Source organism: Bison bison, unplaced genomic scaffold, assembly GCF_000754665.1.
Source record: "Bison bison bison isolate TAMUID 2011002044 unplaced genomic scaffold, Bison_UMD1.0 scf7180017864479, whole genome shotgun sequence".
NCBI classification, from domain to species: Eukaryota; Metazoa; Chordata; class Mammalia; order Artiodactyla; family Bovidae; genus Bison; species Bison bison.
Genome location: NW_011495039.1, coordinates 4,650,283 through 4,675,300, shown reverse-complemented (window position 1 = coordinate 4,675,300; position 25,018 = coordinate 4,650,283). Strand labels below are relative to the sequence as shown.

At 37.9% G+C, this 25,018-nt stretch overlaps 1 protein-coding gene across 4 annotated transcripts in view; it reads left to right on the top strand.

Annotated features, from left to right (window-relative positions):
- The window catches only part of ISPD (isoprenoid synthase domain containing), a 368,880-nt gene that overhangs the window by 138,459 nt on the left and 205,403 nt on the right, over positions 1-25,018 (top strand). For all 4 annotated transcript variants that reach the window (XM_010862159.1, XM_010862158.1, XM_010862157.1 and 1 more), the window contains one exon: positions 9,952-10,049. In XM_010862159.1, the coding sequence (XP_010860461.1) occupies positions 9,952-10,049 (98 nt within the window). The remainder of the gene's footprint in view (positions 1-9,951; positions 10,050-25,018) is intronic.

Genomic DNA, 25,018 nt, shown 5'->3' with positions numbered 1-25,018 from the left:
ACTCCTTATATTAATAGAAAAAATGGCTTTACATAGAAATTGTTAGTTCCTTTTCTCATTTCGTACATGTAAAGTGCTGTCAAAATAAGACTATATTATTTTTAGAATCTTTTCAGATACAAAATCTGTGTAAAATTTTGAAAAACTGCATTTGCCTCAGCAATTTAACCAATATCAGACACCAAGAAGTGACTCATACCTGTAATTGAAATATAAACATGGCATTTTATTCTTATGGTATTGCCTTTACAGTATTGAGCAAGAAATGGCTAAATTGTAAACCCCAGTGAGTCATGCAGATCAGTGTAGGAGTTGGGTGGATTTGGGTTTCTTTAAAAGTTTCACACCCCAAATATCAAAGGGAAATGAGTAACTCGGCACCTTTTTTCCTCATTAAACTTTTCTTTCTCCAATGACCACAATATGCACATGATAGAAAACTGAAAAAGTACCCCCAAATGATTATACTCAAAAAGACTTATACCATTTTGGGGGAATTAACCAACTATAGTAGGTAATTTGTGTGTTTTTAAAGGTACAGAAACCTTTATAAGTCTCACAATATAGCAAATTAGTACAGTGAGTAAGCTGAGATTTTCACCATGGCTAAGCATCAGAATCACTTTTGGAGCTTCAGAAAATAGAGGCAAGAACCTTGTTGGCTGAGTTATACACATATGTATTTTAAAAATATAAAGGCAAAGCAAAAAGAATACTAAGAGTTGATTCTTGTGTGCAACCATGGTTGAGAACAAATTGAACCTAGTTTAGACTTTAAATGACCACAGCCAGGCAGAAAATTAATCATTGTTGGTGGTAAAGGACATTGATATGGACTGTAGAAACTGTAAGAAAGTGGCCAACTGGGACAGACCTCTGTGTAGAATATAAGTGAGAATTATGGAGATCAGCAGACAATGCAGAAACCACATGATTCACTTTGTTCATTATTATGTTACATTGTCTTGAATCTAGGTCCTTATTTATGTTTTGCTCAGTTGATCTTTAATGAACAGAGAGGAGAATTTATTAAGATATAATTGACCTAAAACATTTTAAGTTGTACATGAAATACAATCATATTTGTTGATTGTATGTATTATGAAATGATTACCACAATAAGGTTAGGTAACAGATCCATCACCTCACTTAATTAAAATTTTAGATGAATTTTAAAGTCTCTGACTATATGTATATGTGTGTATATAAATTTTTTTAATTGTGTATTGTTTGTTTTGAGGATTTGAATATTTAATATACTTTCAAACTTAAAAGATGTAAGAATAGTGCATATAACTTCCATCTGTCTTTTATGCAGACTGAGTGAAAGTCACTCGGTTGTGTCCAACTCTTTGCGACCCCAAGGAATTTTCCAGGCTGGAATACTGGAGTGGGTAGCTGTTCCCTTCTCCAGGGAATCTTCCCAATGCAAGGATCGAATCCCAGGACTCTCCCGCATTGCAGACGGATTCCTTACCAGCTGAGCCACTGGGGAAGCCCACGAATACTGGAGTGGGTAGCCTGTCTCTTCTCCAGGGGATCTTCCTGACCCAGGGATTGAACTGGGGTCTCCTGCATTGCAGGTGGATTCTTTACCAGTTGAGATACCAGGGAATCCCTTAAAAGATGTAAGAATAGTGCATATAACTTCCATCTGTGTTTTAGGCAGATCAGCATTTCACTGATTTTTTATATCTTGCCCCTGTTGCTTTATCGTTTCTCTATGTGTGAGCTCCCTTGGGCATGCTCATGTTCTCCTTTGCTCTTTCTCTCTCTTTCCTGTCTGCATTATGGAATTGTGAATTAATTAGTTGGTGTTTTAAGCTGCTAAATTTTTGACCACTCATTGTACAATAGCAGACTAATAAAAACAATAAAAATTAATAACGTGTGAGTCAAATGAGAAATCACAGTGGAAATTAGAAGTGTATACATTTAGAAAAATGAAAATGAAATAATTTAAACAACTGAAAAATATCACAAAGCTTAATGTATATAATTAAGCTGTTAGAGGCAGCAGCAGCAGAGGAAAATTTACAGCCTCAAGTTTTGGTCCTTGAACAACACGGGGGCTGGAGCCTCACCTTACACACAGTGTAAAATTTATGGATAACTTTACAGTTGACCTTCTGTGTCTGAGGTTCTGCCTCCTTAGATTTAACCAGTCACAGTTGTGTAGTACTGTAGAATGTATATATGGAAAGACTCCATCTGTAAGTGGATTCTCACAGTTTAAACTTGTATTGTTCAAGGGCTGACTGTATTAGAAAAAAAGGAAAAGCAGAGAGCCCACTATTTAAGTGTCTTTTGTAAGACATTACAACAGTGAATTAAACCCAAAGATAGTGGAATGAAGAAGATACTGAAGAAAATAGTAAGGATTCATGAGTTAGAAAATAAGCCTAAGATAGAGTCAATAAAATTTTATTTTGAAAATGTTAATAAACTTGATAAAACCTTGGCAAAATTCAACATAAAAAATATTGAAGGCTCAAGTAATTATCATCAGAAATGAAAAGAGAGCATTGGTGTAACTCATAGACATTGCAGTGAGATGTTGTAAATCACTTTGTTGGTCATCTTAAAGTGAAAGTGTTAGTTGCTCAGTCATGTTTGACTCTTTGCGACCCCATGGACTGTGGCCTCCCAGGCTCCTTTGTCCATGGAATTCTCCAGGCAGGATTATTGGAGTGAATAGCCGTTCCTTTCTTCAAGGGATCTTCTGGACCCTGGACTCGAACCTGGGTTTTCCATATTGCAGACGGATTCTTTACTGTCTGAGTCACCAGGGAAGCCCTATAATGAACTACTGTAGCCTGGGTGGATTAAACAACAGTGTATTTCTCACAGTTCTGGAAGCTGGGAAGTCCAAGATCAAGGTGCCAGGAGATTTATTTCCCAGATAAGGGCTCTCGTCTGGGCTTGCAGAATTCTTACATGGATGAGAGAGGAAAATCTGCTGTCTTTTTCTCTTTTTATGAGGACACTAATCTCATCATGTGGAGAAGGCAATGGCACCCCACTCCAGTACTCTTGCCTGGAAAATCCCATTGACGGAGGAGCCTGGTGGGCTGCAGTCCATGGGGTTGCTAAGAGTCGGACACGACTGAGCGACTTCACTTTCACTTTTCACTTTCATGCACTGGAGAAGGAAATGGCAGTGCACTCTGGTGTTCTTGCCTGGAGAATCCCAGGGACAGGGGGCCCTGGTGGGCTGCTGTCTATGGGGTCGCACAGAGTCAGACACGACTGAAGTGACTTAGCAGCAGCAACAGCAGCAATCTCATCATGGGGACTTCACTCTCATAATTTTATCTAAACCTATTTACCTCCCACAGACCCTGCCTCTTAATACTATCACATTGGGGGTTAAAGCTTCAATATGAGTTTTGGAGGGAACACAAACATTCAGTCTACAGCTTTATGCTAAACGACTTAAATTTAGATCAAATGAACACACATTCATAAGCAAATACAACTAGGAAAAGTCTATCCATTTAAGACATAAATCTAACTGAAAATGCTACTACAAAATTAGTTGGCTTTTACCAGTGAATTTTACAAAACCATTAAAAAGAAGAAATAATGTCAATTTATGTCAAACAATGTCAATTTCATGGTGACTGCAGCCATGAAATTAAAAGGCACTTACTCCTTGGAAGAAAAGTTATGACCAACCTAGATAGCATATTAAAAAGCAGACATTACTTTGCCAGTAAAGGTCTGTCTAGTCAAGGCTATGGTTTTTCTGGTAGTCATGTATGGATGTGAGAGTTGGACTATAAAGAAAGCTGAGCGCCAAAGAATTGATGCTTTTGAACTGTGGTGGAGAAGACTCTTGAGAGTCCCTTGGACTGCAAGGAGATCCAACCAGTCCATCCTAAATGAAATCAGTCCTGAATATTCAACTGAAGGACTGATGCTGAAGCTGAGACTCCAATACTTTGGCCAGCTGATGAGAAGAACTAACTCATTTGAAAAGACCTGATGCTGGGAAAGATTGAAGGCAGGAGGACAAAGGGACAACAGAGGACGAGAGGGTTGGATGGCATCACTGACTCAATGGACATGAGTTTGAGTAAACTCCAGGAGTTGGTGATGGACAGGGAGTCCTGGCGTGTTGCAGTCCATGGGGTCACAAAGTTGGACACGACTGAGCGACTGAACTGAAAGGCTGTTGCTGAACAATGAAAAGATCAGGAAAAGACACTGGGACTCTTGGCCTCCGGAGGAGAAGAATTCAATCTGGGGCCTGAGATGAGGCTTGATTGCTCAGAGCTTTTGTGTAATAAAGTTTTATTAAAGTATAAAGGAGATAGAGAAAGCTTCTGACATAGACATCAGAAGAGGGTAGAAAGAGTACCCACTTGCTAGTGTTAGCAATGGAATTATATACTCTCCAATGAATCCAAAGAATGTCTGGAGGTTGTAAAGACCTCACCAGACCTACTCCCATAATTTACATTTTAAGATAACAGGATTAGCCAAGTTTAATCCAGAGACTGTCTTCAGGCAGGATACATTATCCTAAGGAATGTAGAGGAAAAAAAAGAGTTTGTCCTTTCTTCCTCCTTGAGAATTCCAGACCCCTCTCTCCTTGGGGACCCCTAGACTTCTTATCAACCTGCCTAGGTAGTTCTGCCTCAGAACTGAACTGAACACATTTTTCCAGAAAGTAGAGAAAGAGAGAACAATTTCCCAATTCATCCTATGAAGGCAGTGTAAATGTTTAGTAAAAATCTGACAATGACCTTCGAATAAAAAAATTACAGGCTAATTTTTATCATAAACATAGGAGCAATATTCCAAAGATTGCATTATCAGATTGAAATATTATGAATTAGAAAAAAGGAGATAAAATTTTATTCACAATTGACATGTTTTTATATGTAAAAAATTGGAAATAAGTTGTAAACTCTTAGAATTTATAAGTGAATTTAGCACAGTTACTGAATACAAAAACTGTATAAAAATCTTAATGTATTTTTGTGTATCAACAAAGAGAAAATGTAATAAAATATTATTTGCAATAGCATCAACAAAGTTGTTTAGATATGTAGCAAAAATTACTAAAGGACTCTCTACTGGAGTTTATAAAGCTTTGAGAAAAATTTAGGAAGATATTAATAAATAGAGAAATATATCATATTTATAATTGAAAACCTTGATATTTTAAAGTTGTCATTTTTGTCTAAAAAGCAGGTGATTTTGAGCAAGTTTATTGTAAAATTTATTGCAAAGATCCACCACCTCCCCCCCCGCCAAAAAAAGCTTTCTTTTTAGAACAGCTGACACATGGCATAAAATTAATATCATAGATTTTGAATTACTCCATTTTATTTATGCAGTTGATCTTTGGGCAGCATGGGTATTAGAGGCACTGACCCTCCACAAAACTGAAAATCCACTTGTGGTTTACAGTTGATCCTCCTTGTCTGTTGGTTCAACAAACTGTGGATTGTATAGCACTGAACTAAGAACTATACTATTTCCTGTTGAAGAACTGTGTATAAGTGGATCCTTTGCAGATAAAACCCATGTTCAAGGGCTAACTGTACTTCATTTTTGAAGGGAGATAATGTCAATTTTAATTTATTGTTGATTTACACTTGATAGAGCTCGGAATTCGGTAAAGGATATATGATGCAACAAAGAAGGGATATCTGCATATGTTGTGTTTTGTTTTAAAAAGTGTTGTTTATGCATTATTTTATAAATTAGTAAGAATTATTGTGGTGCCATCATATTCATTGTATATGTAGTGAGTTACTTGATGCTTACACATTAGATTTTTTATTATAATTTTTTGGTATGTGAGAGAAACATTTGGAATAGTAATCAGACTTTTACTAGGATGTTATAAATTCCAAATATTTCTCCAAATATTTGAGAGAATATAACACATATTTGAATTAACTTGGTTTTCAAAAGCTATTGCTTGTATTATAGTTACAAGCAATAACTATAACCTTCTGATCTAAAGCTTTCAGGACACTCAAGTGTTCAGGACATTACGATCTGGCTTCACAGTGTTCATTGCTGAATCATTCCATGTTTTTTTGAGTGCTTATTGTATCTTATCAAAATCTTGTATCTTATCACAGAAACTTCATGCTTATAATCTTTCTACCCCCAAAACATTAAGTTTTTAAAAAAAATCTTGTTTCTCTTCATAGCTTTCAAAGCCCCTTGCTTCCACTAAGCAAGGCTTACTCATCTTTCAAGAGTGAACCCCTAGCTCATGTTAGTATAAAGAATTATATAATATTGTCAACCAGTTTATCTTTCTAATCACAGTGATGCTCCATAGTACTTACTATTTTGACCATTCATTTATGTTCTTAATTATATTTAATTAGGCTCCTTTCCGGAGTCCAGCTCCAGCAGCCAGCAAATCAGCCTGAAGGGGTGAGCGGTGTTGGCGGACAATGATGTAGCCTCTGACTCATGGTACAGAACTACATGTTTATTTCAAGCTTCAGATTTTCTTTTATACTTTGACAAAAGCATTAGGTCAGAGGTTTGACATTTTTAGTTTTCCCCACCCAGATTTATTGTCTCCAGAAATCATTGTTGTCCTACAAACAGAGTTCCTGCTTCAGCGATTCTCTCAGAATCCGCTTTACTATCTATTATCTACTTTCCCTTATGTGTCCTATACTTAACTTGTAATTACATTGTAACTCATGCTACATTCCTCAGTTTATTTCTTATCTTTCTAAATCCTGTTTTCCCCTAGCATCTTAAGATCACTCTCTCCTAAAAAGGGTTCTAGCTATTCTTAATTGCTCCTAAACCCTAAACTCAGCAACCTGTCCCATCACTTCATGGGAAATAGATGGGGAAACAGTGGAAACAGTATCAGACTTAATTTTTTTGGGCTCCAAAATCACTGCAGATGGTGACTGCAGCCATGATATTAAAAGACACTTACTCCTTGGAAGGAAAGTTATGACCAACCTAGATAGCATATTCAAAAGCAGAGACATTACTTTGCCAAAAAAGGTTCGTCTAGTCAAGGCTATGGTTTTTCCTGTGGTCATGTATGGATGTGAGAGTTGGACTGTGAAGAAGGCTAAGCGCCAAAGAATGGATGCTTTTGAACTGTGGTGTTGGAGAAGACTCTTGAGAGTCCCTTGGACTGCAAGGAGATCCAACCAGTCCATTCTAAAAGAGATCAGCCCTGGGGTTTCTTTGGAAGGAATGATGCTAAAGCTGAAACTCCAGTACTTTGGCCACCTCGTGCGAAGAATTGACTCATTGGAAAAGACTGTGATGCTGGGAGGGATTGGGGGCAGGAGGAGAAGGGGACGACAGAGGATGAGATAGATGGCTGGATGGCATCACTGACTCTATGGACGTGAGTCTGGGTGAACTCCGGGAGTTGGTGATGGACAGGGAAGCCTGGCATGCGGCGATTCATGGGGTCGCAAAGAGTCGGACATGACTGAGTGACTGAACTGAACCGAAACTCAGCAAACTTCTTTTGCCATAAACATTCCCTCACAAACAGGTCTCAGAAAATAATCCTTCCCATGGCTTATCCTGGGACATTCTTTTTAAAGATCCTTGAACAAATGTCAATGGTTATTTTATAGATTATTTTCTGGGCACAACTGCAGAAGGCTTTGTGCTTTCTCATGCTTCTCTCAAGCACCTTAATATTCTTTCCAGCCAATTCAACCAAAGAAAGGAAAGAACAAGTCAGAATCACAAGGCCTAACTCCTTCATCCCGGGGCCATGCCTGCAAGATGAGGAGAAGGGGTTGGGGCCATGTCTCCATTTTGTCAGTAATGCCTAACATGGCTCCTGACAGCTCCTGTATTTAAAACTTTTTATTTTGTGTTGGGGTACAGCTGACTAACAATGTTGTGATTCAGATGAACAGTGAAGGGACTCGGCCATACATACAAAGTTATCCAATTCTCCGCCAAAGTGTACTCTCTTCCAGGCTGCCACATTACATTGAACACAGTTCCGTGTGCTATGCAGTAGGTCCTTGTTGGCAATCCATTTTAAATATAGCGGTGTGTATGTGTCCATCCCAGGCTCCCTAACTCTCCCTTCCCTCCATACCCCCAGCAACTATAAATTTCTTCTGTAAGTCTGTTTTTGTTTTGTAAATAAGTTCATTTGTATCATTTTTTTTTAGATACCACATATAAGGGATGTCAAACAATATGTCTCCTTTTCTGACTTCCTTCACTCATTATGACAATCCACGGGTCTCTTCACCATTGCTGCAAATGGCTTTATTTCATTCTTCTTAATGGTTGCGTAATATTCCATTGTATATATGTAGCATATCTTCTTTATCCATTCGTCTGTTGATGGGCGTTTAGGTTGCTTCCATGTCTTGGCTCATGTAACTTAAAAGTATAGACATTTTCAACTTGGTTGGAGTCTTACTGATGGGTGAACACAGTCCTAAAAGGATAAAATGATTTTAAGATATTATAATTATAGCAGGTCTATTTTCAGTATAGAAGTATCCTCTGAATCCATTTAAATTACTGTGCCTGTATTAGTGTTCTTGAATTTGTAGGATGTAAAAGAATGATTATAATTATAATTATTATAAGTAATTATTATAAGGTAGACAGCATGATAGAAAAAGCACAAGGTTTGGAAAGACCTGGGTTTAAGTATGTTGTGATGAATAAAAACAGGAATTATAATACTTAGCTAATAATCCATATTTATTTTGAGCCATTAAATGGGATAATGACTATGAAACATTAGAAACTTTCATAGGAAAATCCTTGATGTTCGGTTTATGTCAGATAACTCTCTTCATTTTAGGGCTGTATAATAGCTGTGTGTTTGTATGCTTAATTTCTTTGGATTTGATTCTTTTTCTTCTAATCATAACCCTGTGATCTTGGGCAAGTTACTTTGTTTCTCTGAAGTAAAGTTTCCTTAATCTGTTATGTAGATTCACAGTAATAGTGTTTGCAGGATCATCATGAGAATTGATGTGAATATAGGGTATGACTCTTGGAACATATAATACTCTTGATAAGTGGGAAGTGGATAGTAATAGGAGTACCATTAACTGGTGACGTTATTTTAAATGGTTTGTCATTCTCAGCTTTGTTTGGACGAATCATTAACTATTGCTAGAACAGTGTTTATAGAAAGACTGTTATATGGAGTTACCAGCGTAAGAAGCAGCTGGGTCAAGTGTTAAACCTACTTTGATTTGGGACTCCTATTTAAAATTAGGCTTTTTTAAAAAGTCCTTGACATAATACCATGAAATATTTTCTTAAATTTGTAGTAGTAAAGCCTTTTCTTAGTATTTTATATCTGCTATAAAGGAGGACTGTGTATATTTTGTGAGAGTATATCCAAGGTTTACCAAGGTGACTATCTCTATGTCATACAGCTTATGATTTTAAATTATATAATTTCAAGCCTTCCACATTTGGAGAATATCTATTTTTGGCTATTTTAACGTGCAATAATAGTTAAAGAGGCAGGAATTTAATTGAATTGACTGAACCTAAAGGAATGGCAAGGAAAATGCTGTGTGTCATCAAGGTACCAGATGGCACAGTGAACTGTATGCAGGAGCTATCTGATGGCCTAAAGAGAGGATCTGCTTGAGAGAAGGGATTCTATCAGATCCTGGGAGATTCCTTGTAAACAGAAGGATTGAAGTCGAGCAAAATAGCTGTCACCTCCAGTTACTCTCTTCACATGTTTCTGAAGATCTCTTACTTCTGTTGCTTACATGATGTCCCAGTTATCCACCCACAAAATGTTAAATACATAGATTTACTGGCTTGGTTGGTTAATGAGTCAAGAATAGGTCACTTCACTTGGCCCAAAGCCCACAACCCCCTATTCAGTACTTATGAATAGCAGGTAAGTATAGGTTTCAGTGTACTAGGACTTTGTTTCATAATCTTTTTGAAGCTTAAAATTTTATCTCTTTTTTATTTCAGAAAGAATTTCACAAAAAGTTTGTGTAGTTATGGACACAAAAGAAGATGAAGAACATGTAGGTCATTGTCTTGAAGAAATGCTAAAAACTGAATTAAATGTAAGTATTCAAAGATCCAGTTTGATAAATGATATTAGATTGCCACATACTTTATTTGTACAAAGATGGCTTCTTTTGGAAGGCATAAAAATGCTTTCAAGCTAATTTTCTTATTTCACTTCAACAAAATTTTTTGTTTTTCCTACACTTTTGACTTGAAATACAGTCCATTCCTTTCATCTGCTCTCTTCTGGTCTTCCTCCCTAACTTCATCCTCTGAGCTCTATTTCTCCTTTAAAATTTAGAGCCAGTGTGACTGCTTTAGAAACCCCCCTGCCCTGGTACACTTGGGCCCTGTGAGCTGGACACTTGTCTTGAGAGCCACAGTGTCTAGTGCATTCTACATACTTGACTAAAATTCATTGAAAACAAGAAGAAAATAGACTGAGAGAAAAAAGAGACAGACACATTTGCAAAAGATAGGATAATTGTGATACTGAAGAGGTGAATGTGTATTTCTTGCTGCCACCTCCTTTTTCTGGACTGGTCAATGTCCAAGTTAACCTCATATTTAATATTAGGGTTAGGAAATGCAGAAGTAGTAGTGGGTGTGAGGACGTGTATAGAAATGATGTACTACTTTTACCCATAAGGACATCCATTATTTTTATGATCATCTTGTGTTTTGAAACGTTTCGCTTGCCAAACTGATTTGTATTAAGTTTTCCGTAGTTTTCTTGTTTTCATTAAACTGTGTAATTGCCCAGGTTTATGGTCAATGTATGAGGACTTTTTAACAACATACATAATTCTAGTTGAAAGTAAAAGGAACAAGTTTATTTTAGTAGGCTAGTTTTATCATGGTAACAGTACAGAGAACAGGCTCTGATATCAGGCTGCTGGTGCTCAGATGACTGTTGTATTGCCTAATTTTCTACCTTAAATTGAAAATGCTAATGATATCTTCATTGTAAAGTTGTTGGGGCAGTTGAACTTTAAAATTGTATTTTAATGCAGTTAGAAAAGCATCTGCCATATCATAAGTTTTCAATGAATAGGGACTAAAATAGACTTAACAATGATGAGTTGAGATGAAGGTGTGACAATATTAAGTAGTAAATCCTTGTTTTTGTCACGTCACTAAGTCCTGTCTCACTCTTTGAGACCTCGTGGATTGCAGCATGCCAGGGCTCCCTGTCCCTCACTATATCCCAGAGTTTGCCCAATTTCATGTTCATTGACTACATGTCCAAGTAATAAATACTACTAGTTTCCAAATTTCAGTCCTGTATTAAATCCATGAACTGCTAAATGCATAAATTCCTGAAATGTATAAACATTTAGTGAATCATCTGGGATAATTTCTAGAATATCAGTTTTTAACAAGGTCCCCTTGGTGGTTTTGACGGCAGTCAGTGCTAAATTCTACCAGCAGCATTTGGAGCAACAATCTAAAGCTGAAAAGAAATGGCAGCTATCTCAGCTGTCTCTTGAGTTTGAAGGTTATATACTACATTCTTCTTTTTCATGTTGCTTCTATCTGTAGACTTTAGGTATTCTACTTCTGTTGCTGGAAATTTTAGCACCTTGTTCTTTGTTTTGTGTCTTGAATTTACTGCTAAGAATCTGTTTCTAAATTCTGTGCCCTAATTCCATTGCTGTATCCTGGGGGATATTTAAGTGTAGATAATTTCCCATTGTCTGACCTCCTGAGGCAATAGTTCGGACACTGGCAACGTTTTGCCTGAAAAATAGTCTTCTACTCTTGGATAATTTCATTCATGCTCTACCCACTCAGTGCAGAAACCAATAGGATGGGACCCTGGAAGACTGTGACTGGAACTTTGGCTATCAACCCTTGGTTTAGAAAGCTGGGTTCTAAAAATGGGTTCAACACTCTTGTTGAGCGCCCAACTGTTGGATCCTTTGTGACTTATCCCTTGATCTTCTCAGTGTTAGATACTACAAAGAGTCCTTTTTGTTAAAAATTGTTGTGGTAGTCTCTTTTTGTTCCTGCTTTTCCTGTATATGTTTGGTAATTATTGACCTAAAACAGACTGCCATATCTTTCTTCAGCAAAGATACGTTTCTTTGGGGGTAAACAGAGAAGTGAAATTTGTGGTCTGCAACCATGACAAGCCACATGTAAGTACCCCCATAGCAAGGGAAGAACACTTTTGTAGAAGGGAAAAGGAAGTTGGGAGGGCTAGAGTGAACAGACAGACCATGGTTTTCCATGTGCTGAGTCCTCTCCAGGAAAGATGAGTGTTTGCTCTTGTAGAACAGACTGTAGTAGCAGGTTGTGAGATCTCTCGCTTCTGGTCTCCCAGCTCTGTTTTAACAGAAATTTCTGTTTATTCATTGCTTTTTGTTTTGTTGTTTTAATTTTTATTGGTGTATAGTTGATTTACAATGTTGTGTTTCTGCTATACAGCAAAGTGGATCAGTTATACATATATGTATATACACTCTTTCCAAGATTCTTTTCTCCTATAAGTCATTACAGATTATTGAGTAGAGTTCCTTATGCTGTACGGTAGGTTCTTATTAGTTATCTGTTTTATTTATAGTGGGGCTTCCCATGTAGCTCAGTCTGTAAAGCATCTGCCTGCAGTGCGAGAGAGACCTGGGTTCAATCCTGGGTCAGGAAGTTCCCCTGGAGAAGGAAATAGCAACCCACTCCAGTATTTTCTCTTGGAGAATCCCATGGACAGAGGAGCGTGGCAGGCTACAGTTCATGGGATCGCAAGGGTTGGACATGACTTAGGGCCTTTTTTTTAAATAATAGTGTGTATAGTCAATTCCAATCTCCAATTTATCTGCACCCCTCTTTCCCCTCTGGTAACCATGAGTTTGTTTTCTACATCTTTGACTCATTTCTATTTTGTTAAGATCATTTGTAGCATTTTTTTTTTTTAGATTCTACATATAAGTGATATCATATGATACTTGTCTTTATCTGACTTACTTCACTCAGTGTAACAATCTCTAGATCCATCCAGATTGTTGCAAATGGCATTATTTTATTATTTATAGCTGAGTAATATTGTTTTCTGTATGTACTGCATCTTTTTTATCCATTCTTCCTTCGGTGGACATTTAGGTTTCTCTCATGCCCTGGCTTGGAGAAGGAAATGGCAACCCACTCCAGTGTTCTTGCCTGGAGAATCCCATGGACGGAGAAGCCTGGTAGGCTGCAGTCCATGGGGTCGCACAGAGTCGGACACGACTGAAGCGACTTGGCAGCAGCAGCATGCCCTGGCTATTGTATATAGTGCTGCAGTGAACATTGGGGTCCATTATCTTTTTGAATCATTGTTTAAATAATGATATGACATGAAATTTAGGTATATACTCAGTGGTGTATAACTGGCACTGTGTGATTTTTCCCCCATCACCCTAGCTTCTCACATCCTATCCTCAGTTCCAGTGTCTGTTATTTTCAGTGCTCTTCATCTGTCTGCCTGTTGGGTCTCATGTGGATATGAGTTGCCATCATCCTAACTGCTGAAAAATAAATACTAAGGCTATTTCTTAACTTCTGGCTGCAATGTTTTATCTTCCTTTACTTTTGCTCAATTACTCTCAATGCACATATTAAAATTTCATAGAAAACTCAAAGCCTGCTACCTTCTCTCTTTCAGCTACCTTTTGTTTCATACATTTCTTTACTTGGATACCATGATCTTTCACTTTAGTGGATCATGGCTCTTTTATCAGTATCTCTAATTCTCTTGTCCTTCTATTAAGACCTGTTTTGTAAAACCTTGTTCATGTTGTCGATTTAACTTTTCACTTCTCTGAGCCTATATTTCATCTTAATACTGCTGGATAAAATTACACAGAAGTGCAGATTATTGTCATTTAAAAATAATGGTTTTCATTCTGCAGTGAGCACTGAATGTTGTAAAGTAAGTGTACCATGATTCCATCGTCAGCTCCCTGTTCTCCTCAGTGGATATTTTAACCTTCTTCCTCTCTCCTTAAATGTCTAACCCAGGTTTCTTAATGTCGGCACTATCAGCATTTTGGACTATATATTGCGAGGAACTTTCCTGTACCTTGTACAGTTTAGCAGCATACCCGTCTTCTACCCACTAGATGACAGTATTATACCCCCTGGCTGTAGCAAGCAAAGTGTTCCCAGACATTGCTAAAGGTTGCCTGGAGCGGGGCAAAATCACTCTCCAGTTGAGAATCACTGGTCCAACCCAACCATTAGTACCTCCGCTCTTAGATATGATCTTGTCTCCAGCTTCAGAGTGTAATTACATGTTCAAATATGAGAACATTCTTATCTTCCAAGCACCCGATCTTTCAAGAATCTTGCTTCTGTAGCCATCTTTTCATTAAAACTATTTCCTCTCCTGAGCTTTGATTTTGCTTTTCTCTTCTCCCTCCCCCTTGATACATGTTCCTTCCATTAAAACAAAAACAAAGAAATAGTTCTAAATGCAAGATTACCCTGTAGTAATCTTGCATAATCTTAGGATCATTTATCTTCTTGTTCGTCAGTCATTACACCCTGGCTTCTACGCCACCCGTCCACGGGAACTGCTCTCAGTGAGGTCCTTAGGGACCGACTGTTCTGTGGGAAATCCATAAGATCCCTATTGGCTCTTACCTTATCTATTGTACCCCTTGACTCTCTTGTATGATACTCTTTTTCCTAGAAGGAATCTTATGCAGTGGATTCTGTAACATCTTGTCTTTCTTATTAACCTTTTTCATTTTTGGTTTCTTCTTCCAAGTTTCTTTTGCAAGATTTGAGATTCTATTGATGATTTTTAGATTTTTGTACATAGATAAGTGTATTTCTTTTTTTTTAAAAAAAGTTGATGGCTTCATGTATCTATTATTTGCTAGGGACACAAAATATTCTCTAGCCCTGAGTTTAACCACTTTCCTGAATGTCAGATCTGTATATTCAATCAGAAGTCGTTTAAAAATAGATGATATTTCACATTCACAGATTCTTTTTCCAGCCAATCTTCCATCTGCTGGGGGTATCAGTTTCTGAAAATGTGTATCATTTACTTAGTTACCTAAACCTTGTGTAAGGTATGACTCATTCTCTATCTCACTCATGAAGCAAATCAGGTTCCAAAGCACTTGAATTCTGCCTCTCATGATCCTTCCTGCGTTCCTTTGCTCTTGATTACCACGGCCACTGTGCTATGCACCATGGCTCTTGTCCAGATTATTGTAACAGTCTGTTAACTCCCCACCAGCCTTCAGTTTATTCTTCTCATATTTATTCTTTATGGGGCTGTTTGAATGATGATTATAAACTATTTATCTTATGATATTATCCCCCAGTCAAATCTGTTTCTTGGTTTTCCATTGCTTCTAAAGTAGTAAGAAAATTCCTTGGTATGTCTCATAAGATCTCTCACATCTTACTAGTACTACTAATAAAAATAACAAAAACGGCCATAATAACAGCCACCAATTTTCAGCACTTATTTTGTGTTAGGTGCCATAGCTTTAAATGCCCTTAACAACCTTTTGAAATGTGTACTGTTATCCTTATTTTCCAGAAGAAAGAACTGGGACATAGAGGGGATGTTTAAATGGTTCTCGTTAACATTGCTCTGAAGGGGCAGCACAGGTACACGGACGTGAACTTGGACTCGGATAACACCAAGTCTATCTTAACTGGTACCCTGGCCAAAGAGCCCTGCACTCTATAACCGTGCCCTCTTCAGACCAGCTTTACTTTCTGTAGTTTCTCAAATGCGATAGTACTTTCTGCCTCATGGCCTTCATCCATGATGTCATTTCCCCCAGGAAGCTTTTCCTGCTTGTTTTTCTCTGAATTCTGGTTTATGTATCCTTCTCTTTTGTTCTGTGGAGGCTCTACAGCCCCATGTGACGTCTTCCCAAATCATGATGCAGTCTTGATAAAAGGCGTACATTTATAGAATGTTGAATAGATAAATGAATAGATAAACGGTCATAACTTCTTATTACTAAGCTGAACGTTGTCTTACATATTGTACCATGTTTGCTGCATAAGAAGTTACCCCAAAATGTAGTGACCTTAATTAACAAACATTTACTCTGTCACAGTTTCTGTGGGTCAGAAATCTAGGCACAGTTTAGCCAGGTTCCTTTGACTCAAGGTCTTTCATCTGATTTCAGTCAAGCTGTCTGACCTCTGTAGACTGTCCTCTGCAGTCGAATCTGAAGACTTGATGTGGAAGTGGATTCTGCTCTCACACCTATCTGGTTATTAGTAGGTCTCAATCACTTGCATATGGGCTTCTCCACAGGGCTGCCTCACCACATGACACTCAGGATTGAAGAAGGCACAGTGCTTTTGTAATTTAATCTTAGAAGTGACACTCCATTGTGTCTTTGGTATTCTGTTGATTTGAATCAAGTCTGTATGTCCAGCCCACACTCGAGAGGAGGGAATCCTACAAGATTGTGCATATTGAGAAGTGTGGATATCATTGTGGGGTGTGTATTAGAGACTGATTATCACAAACTTATTATCTCAAAATAAATCTCTTACTAAGTTGCAAAAAAGAAAATGCCCACTAGTATTGCCATCCTCCTTATCTGTGGCCTGTGAGGCAGACTGTATATAGACCTGTGTCTCCTCTGAACATTGGAAATTTGCTTTATTGTACCTAACATTTCCTCACTGGGAACATTAGCCATCTCAACTATAACTCCCTAGTCAAATAAGTGTGCTGCTGCTGCTAAGTCGCTTCATTCGTGTCCGACTCTGTGCGACCCCATAGACGGCAGCCCACCAGGCTCCCCCCTCCCTGGGATTCTCCAGGCAAGAACACTGGAGTGGGTTGCCAGGTACAATCTATTAATATATGGAATCTAGTCTTTAGTACTTAAGTCTACAGAAATTCTGTATAAAAATTGCAGAGTTGATCACGAAATGCTGAATAGTTTTGGAATCAGTGCCAGACAAGGAACACCAACTAGCCAGTACTAATGGCCTGAGGGCATACTCTCTCCAAGGAATGAATATAATCTCCTGAATTAAATGTCTGTCCAATGTAAGCCAGCCTAACAAATTTTCAGATTCCAACCAAGAAAAAAATTAAAGACTAATTTGTTCATATTTTTATGATGATCAGTCCATAGTATAGCCCTAAAACCTGTTGTATAATCTGATGAAACATACCGAGTATAGACTGAATTTCAGAAGAAATGAGCCTAATGAAGATATAGCTTGTAAAGTGGAAGTTCGTGTGTCCTGTTAACTGACTCAGGCAGTCTTGGTTGACCTTAAGAGGAGATGTCATTCCTTTCTGCTAAATCTGCCCTGGCACCTAAATTTGCCTAAAAACTATTAAACCCCACAAGGACTATATCAGAATGTTTTCTGTTATAAACAGTCATACCACTAACAATTATTGAGTGCCCTTCATGTTCCAGAGAGAATAATATGTACCTTAATCCTTTAAAATAAACCTATGACCTTCCTTCTCATTTTACAAATAAAAATGGGGAGATCTATGGCTTAATACTTTGTCATAAGATTATGTAACTCATTGAGTGTAGGTGCTGCTTGATTCATTATGATTTATACTACTGAATATTTTTCTAAGAAAAGATGAAAGAAAAGAATTTTAAGTTTGACAGAAGGCTTATACTTAAGGTCAGAAAGAAGTCTCCTTAGGAAAGTAATTAGCAATTTTCTGTCATTTTTCTCTCCCTTTATAAGGACACATTTACCTTACAGCATTTTCAGCCCATAACTTACAGATGCAAAATGCCACATATTCTAATATTTTTACCCCCAGAGCTTTTGTCTGATTTTGAAAAGAACATATATAAAGGGTGAAGTCACACTACTGAAATCCAGGCATCTGTAGGGTAGATCTGTGTAGGTGTGGAGTTGCTCAGTGCACAATAGGAAGATTGTTTTATTGGCATGAAAAGAAAGAAAATTTCCTCATGAAACTAAAGGAAGAGGTTGGGTATGCTTATTATAATTATCCATGCTAGATTGTGAGCCATACTTCAGTGTATTGAATATCTCAACTCAAATGTAATGATACACGCCAAACACATGGAAGAGGTAGCTAAAAGGTGAAATAAAGAATTAACTGAATAGAGAACCCTTCTTCCACCCTCCATTCATGTGCACATTTCACTGTAAGTAAAATTTCAAGTCTTCATTATCAGGCTTGATTTCTTTAAGGAGACTAAAGTATTTCACAGAACCAAGCTACTTCAGAGACAGAGATCTCCAGAAGACACATCAGGGCAGTAGACAGTAATGGAAGAGACTTTTCCCCTTCTTCCCAACTCTTATTGAAAAATAATTCATGCTATATACTGTGCTGAGAATAGTAAGGAATTTATAAGTAGGAAAGTTAGTCTTTGATTAGTTCCTTAGTTCATGAATGTCTTTACCAAATATTAAATGCCTATCAAGATTTAATTTCTGGGGTTGGGGTGGGAAGGAGACTCAAGAAAGTGGGGATATATGTATACTCATAGCTGATTTATGCTGTTGTACAGCAGAAACTAGCACAGCATTGTAAAGCAATTATCCTCCAATTAAAAATAAGAAAAATGAAAAAAAAGATTAAGCACTGGATTTAGGCAGTTGAACTAAGCAAGTATAGTTCCTTATTCTCAAGGGGCATACTGTACAGTTGGGGATAAAACAGTAAACAAATACATAAACAATGTTTAATTACAAATTGTGATAACTATGCTAAGGAACAACTAAACTGTCCTTAATGTAAAAGAGCCCTGGACAGTGATTTAAATTACGAGTAGAGAGCAGTAAATGAGAATCTCTTGGCAGATGTGGCATTCATTTAAGGCTAGACTGGTAATGAGGCTTCCCTGGTGGCTCAGATGGTAAAGAATCTGCCTTTAAGAGAGACTGGGAGACCTGGGTCGGGAAGATCCCCTGGAGAAGGACATGGCAACCCACTCCAGTATTCTTGCCTGGAGAATCCCATGGACAGAGTAGCCTGGCGGGCTGCAGTCCATGGGGTCTCAAAGAGTCAGACATGACTGAGTGACTAACACACGGACTGTGGTAAGCGGGAGTTAGCTATTTAAAGAGAAATACAGAAAGGACAACATGTGAAAACCCTCAAAGAGTTCCGTTCACGGGCTCGGAAATAAGACTTGTATGACTGGAGTGGAAGTGGACTGGTGGGAGGTGAGGGCAAGAGACCAGGACGGGTCTAAATGGCGTCTTGTAGGTTTCGTTAGATGACTGTGACTGCTACCAACTCCACTGCTACTGTGACCACTACCATTGCTTATATTTTGTGCTAAAAGCAAAATGAAGTGGTGGAAGACTTCAGCTGAAAATGCCATGATCCAGATTAACTAGATTGTTGGCTGTTGCTCCTTAAAAGTAAAATTCTATAGAAAAAGGAAGCATTTAATGTTTTTATACATCACAGTACCCCTAAAATCACAAGTGTTTTCAACTCAATTTTTGTTCCTATAATAAAAGAAAAGCACCTCCCAAAGAATGCTGATCTATAATCTGAACAAACAAGGACCATAGAGGCTTTTTTGTATTTCGCTTATCCACCCCTACCTGTTTCCTGGAGCATATAATTTAATTATTGTTTAATGTAACCACAAATGACAAACAGGATAAAACTGAAAATTATTTGTTTTCCTGGGTGAAAGGCATGCTTTGGTTTTATTGAGGCTGTCTGGGGGACTTAGTTTATTTTTCCTAATGCCTTCAGGGTTTTGTCCAGTGTATGGATCTGTGCCTTTTCTTATAGGCCTAACTGAATTCGGAGTATTAGGGTTAGGGCCAAACAAACATCCAAAATAGCAAATGAAGTAAGAAGAAAAGCAGAAATTAAAGAAATAGAACAAACTCAGTTATCTTAGAGTTTTAAGACCTGTTCAAAATAGGGCTGAAAGTGAAAAGTGTTAAGTTACTCAGTCATGTTCAACTCTTTGTGACCCTGTGGATTGTAGCTCCCCAGGCTCCCCTGTCCATGGGATTCTCCAGGCAAGAATATTGGAGTAGGTTGTCATGCCCATCTCCAGAGGATCTTCCCAACCCAGGGATCGAATTCAGGTCTCCCAGGTCTCTCTTGAAGGCAGATTCTTTACCGTCTGAGCCACCAGGGAAGCCTCACAGATTATTTCTTGCTTATTTTAATACATAACGTAGTTTTAAACAATGTTTAAAATAGCGATTTTTCATTTTTTTGAAGCTGAATGCTGTACAGTATAATAGTAAAATAACACTGTGAACACGATTTCTTGGACCTCTGACTCTAAACAATGCCAACACAGTTAATTCAGTTAGAGTATGTGGTTTTGGTGTATGTTCAAGGCTATAGAAATTAGCTGAAGGCCATCCAACAAAATCCATTTAGTTTGTTTGGGATGTTAGCCAGCTTTTCTGATCAGTTTTCCAGAGGTAGAAAGGTCCAAAGTTACAGGACCACCTAGTTGCTTGGGATGGTATTAATTATGTTCATGCTCTATTTAATAAAATTAACAGTTTATAATTATATGGATTGTCAAAGTTTTAGAATATGGTTATTAATGAGAGAGTAAGGATAATTGTCCCTAAATGGCACTTTCTCTACTTTTTCTTTGTGTACTTAACATGTCTTCACCTTTTGTATCTGTGTATATTTTTGAAACATAAGGACATATTGAAACATTATTTTCCCTAAAGAAACCAGATGGTTAATTTGTAAAAATGATAATCCTTGTCTGGTTAGTCATGAAGTCATTGCACACAAGTTCTAGTTATGTTATGCTAAGTTGAAAACAAACAAGTTGAGAGAATAGCCATTAGTCTAACTTTGGGCATATATTTGTAAAAATCAAGTCTCCTCTTATAATTCAGGAAATTGATTTTACACACATGGTAAACATGTTTAGAGAGAAAATTTTTATAAAAAGCTGAAAAAAATTGTTCTTTGGCATGTAGATTATAGTTTTTAACCCTCAACTGTTGATTTTCATGAATATGTATACACTACTTTTTTCATGCTATTTAAACTGAGATAGAATTTTAAAGCTTAGTCACTGATTTCATTTCATTTTATTGATTTCTTTTTGGTTCTGAATAGAGGATAAGTAAGATTTTTAAGTAATCATTTTATACTTATTAATGTTTCCCAGAATTATTGAGTTGGGTGATGTGTTTCAACTGTTTGCATGAAGCATGACTATGCTTAGTAACACCATAAAGTAGATTATTCTGTCCTTCTGGTGACTTTAAGAATGTAACAGCTCTGAGGTTTTTGTTGTGTTAGGGAAACTGAACCAAATGTACTCCTTTGAACTTGTGGTCAGAATAAATTATCCATGGTATTTTGGTACCTGAGAACTTGTTTTCAAAGCCTTATACATAGTTGTCTGCTTAGGTTAAAAATCTCTTTCTTCTCATTCGCTCAGTGACTGTTCACTGCAAGTGAGTCAAAGTCTATACATTTTAACCTGTTATTTCAGACTTTTCACAGTTGGTACTGAATCTTTCAGGCTTCCCTGGTGACTCACGGGTAGAGAATCCACCTCCCAATGCAGGAGACACGGGTTCTATCCCTAGGTTGGGAAGATCCCCTGGAGAAAGAAATGGCAGCCCACTCCAGTATCCTTGCCTGGAATATCCCATAGACAGAGGAGCCTGGTGGGTTACAGTCCATGGGGTTGCAAAGAGTTGGACATGACTGAGCATGCACGCATGTGTATAAGTCAGTCCCAAACTCCCTCCCCCTCTTCCTCTTGGTAGCCCTAAGATTGTGTTCTGCATCTGTGACTCTACTTCCATTTTGTAGATGAGTTTATTTGTATACTTTTTTTTTTTAGATTCCACATATAATAAGTGATATCACATAGATCTTATCTAATCATTTTGAACACACTTGCTATATTTGTGGTGTGTTATTTTAAACACCTGTCTGATAAAATACATTTTTTAAAGCACAATTTTAACATTCTCTTGTTTCCAAGTAACTCTACTTAAGTCTTCAAGTTGTTAGAGTGTTATTTCTTTTAATGTCAGCTACTGATTGAAGATTGAAAACCAGAACTATCCATCTAATCCAGGATACTGCAGTTGCTATGTTATTAAAATTTTGGTACAGATAATTCTTTGTTCTTGGGGCTGGCCTGTGTGTGCATTGTAGAATATGTAATAGCATCCCTGTCTTAGGCTTCCCTGGTGGCTCAGTGATTAAAAAAAAAAAAATCCACCTGCCAATGTAGGATATGCAGGTTCGATCCCTGGGTCAGGAAGATCCCCTGGAGAAGGGAATGGCTACCCACTCCAGTATTCTTGCCTGGGAAATCCCCTGGACAGAGGAGACTGGTGGACTAGAATCCACAGGGTCTCAAAGAGTCGGGCACGACTGAGCACAGGAACGTCCTCTGCTAACTGGCACAGGTATTACTTTCCCATCCAATTCTGACAACTGACAGTGTCTCCTGATGTTGCTGGGCTGCCTCTGAGGACAGTTCCCCACATTTAAGAGCTGCTAATGTAAACTGTTTTGTTTCATACACACTGACATTTTATAATTACTTGGGGATAAAGCCATATATGTGTGTGGCTTTTTATATATAATTTCTAATGAATGCATAGCTAATATAATAAACTGTAACCTTTAGACTATTTATATCATTTATAAAACTGAAAGCAGTGTTTTGTGTGGATTCTATTAATTTCAAATTAATGACATTTTGACTAGAACATAATTGTACATATTTAATTAGTGCATGGTTATATGGAAACTAGGTGCTAATGTTACTCTGTATATATCTGAGCAGTGTCTGTGTTACTTAGAGTCAAAATTTTATAAGTATAAATTTTATTATGCTGTAAATTTGGTAAGGATTTGAGGGAAAATACAGTTGAAATAACGAATTCTTTCATTTTTGTTACTTAGTTTGCCATACTGATTTAATAAAAGACATAGGTAATTTATTTTAGATGCTTAAGAAACACAGTACCTTCAGTTGAGTCAAGGTTACTCTCTGTTGGTTAGATGAAAGTAATGAAGGTACATTCCTTGGTGAATTTATCTACTGAGAATGAGACAGGACTTTCAGATTATATAACCGCTCATTTCTTCAGTGTGATCCATGAACCAGGTATAGCAACATTGCCTGATAGCTTGTTAGGAATGCAGATTCTTAGCTCCCATTCCACATCTGCTGCTGCTGCTGCTAAGTTGCTTCAGTTGTGTCCGATTCTGTGCGACCCCATAGATGGCAGTGCACCAGGCTCCCCTGTCCCTGGGATTTTCTAGGCAAGAATACTCTAGTGGGTTGCCATTTCCTTCTCCAATACATGAAAGGAATCAAAATCTGTATTTTTAATGAGATTCCCAGAATTGCTTATGCAGATCAAACTTGGAGAAGCACAGGTCTTAACTTCATTTCCGTTAATTTTATTTTCCCAGCATGGTCTCCTTGACGATAGAAACTGTCTGGTCTGTTGGTATGGTTTCAACGTTCAGAGTTCTTAATACTTATCGGTTGAGTGAATGAAACTCTAACCTGTGCTAATCCAATAGATAGGGTACCCTACTTTTTGTGACTTGAACAAAATTTTAAATTAGGACAGATTAGATTTGTTTATGTCAGCTTGCCAATTCTCAGCTTGCAAATGTTTTATATATTACTAAGAAACGTTAAGTGAAGTGAAAGTCACTCAGTTGTGTCAGACTCTTTGCGACCCCATAGGCTGCAGTCCATGGAATTCCCCAGGCCAGAATACTGAAGTGGGTAGCCTTTCCCTTCTCCAGGGGATCTTCCCAACCCAGAGATCAAACCCAGGTCTCCCGCATTGCAGGAAGATTCTTTACCAGCGGAGCCACAAGGGAAGCCTAAGAAATGTAGGGTGGTCATATTATCGTGCATACTTTTTAAAACATATCATCCTTTATCATATACAAAATGGATAATATTTATAAAATATGCCTGCCAAATATGATTTGTGTGAACTAGTGCCTACATACTACAGATTTTCCCATTAGTTATATATAGTGTAACATTCTGTAGTAAAACTCGGTGGAAAGATAAGCTTGAGCAGATTTGGTGGCTTTGCCTTTTTCCTGGAACCTTTCTATCTTTGAATGTATAATCTGAATAATAAAATGGGAGTCGTGAATTCTTTGTGATAGTTCTCAAGTTTGTTAGGATTAGGACCTGTATCTTCAATTCCACAATTTTTGTGGTTTTGCATCAGAAAATAACTGACCTCCAAGGGAAGTTTTAACACTGAAACACAGGGACATGTAAAGGAAGACTTTCATTAAGGTGGTCAGATCAGATCAGATCAGATCAGTCACTCAGTCGTGTCTGACTCTTTGCGACCCCATGAATCGCAGCACGCCAGGCCTCCCTGTCCATCACCAACTCCCGGAGTTCATTCAGACTCACGTCCATTGAGTCAGTGATGCCATCCAGCCATCTCATCCTCTGTTGTCCCCTTCTCCTCCTGCCCCCAATCCCTCCCAGCATCAGAGTCTTTTCCAATGAGTCAACTCTCCACATGAGGTGGCCAAAGTACTGGAGTTTCAGCTTTAGCATCATTCCTTGCAAAGAAATCCCAGGGCTGATCTCCTTCAGAATGGACTGGTTGGATCTCCTTGCAGTCCAAGGGACTCTCAAGAGTCTTCTCCAACACCACAGTTCAAAAGCATCAATTCTTCAGTGCTCAGTCTTCTTCACAGTCCAACTCTCACATCCATACATGGCCACAGGAAAAACCATAGCCTGAACTAGACAAACCTTTGTTGACAAAGTAATGTCTCTGCTTTTGAATATGCTATCTAGGTTGGTCATAACTTTCCTCCCAAGGAGTAAGCGTCTTTTAATTTCATGGCTGCAGTCACCAGCTGTAGTGATTTTGGAGCCCAGAAAAATAAAGTCTGACACTGTTTCCACTGTTTCCCCATCTATCTCCCATGAAGTGATGGGACTGGATGCCATGATCTTCATTCTCTGAATGTTGAGCTTTAAGCCAACTTTTTCACTCTCCTCTTTCACTTTCATCAAGAGACTTTTTAGTTCCTCTTCACTTTCTGCCATAA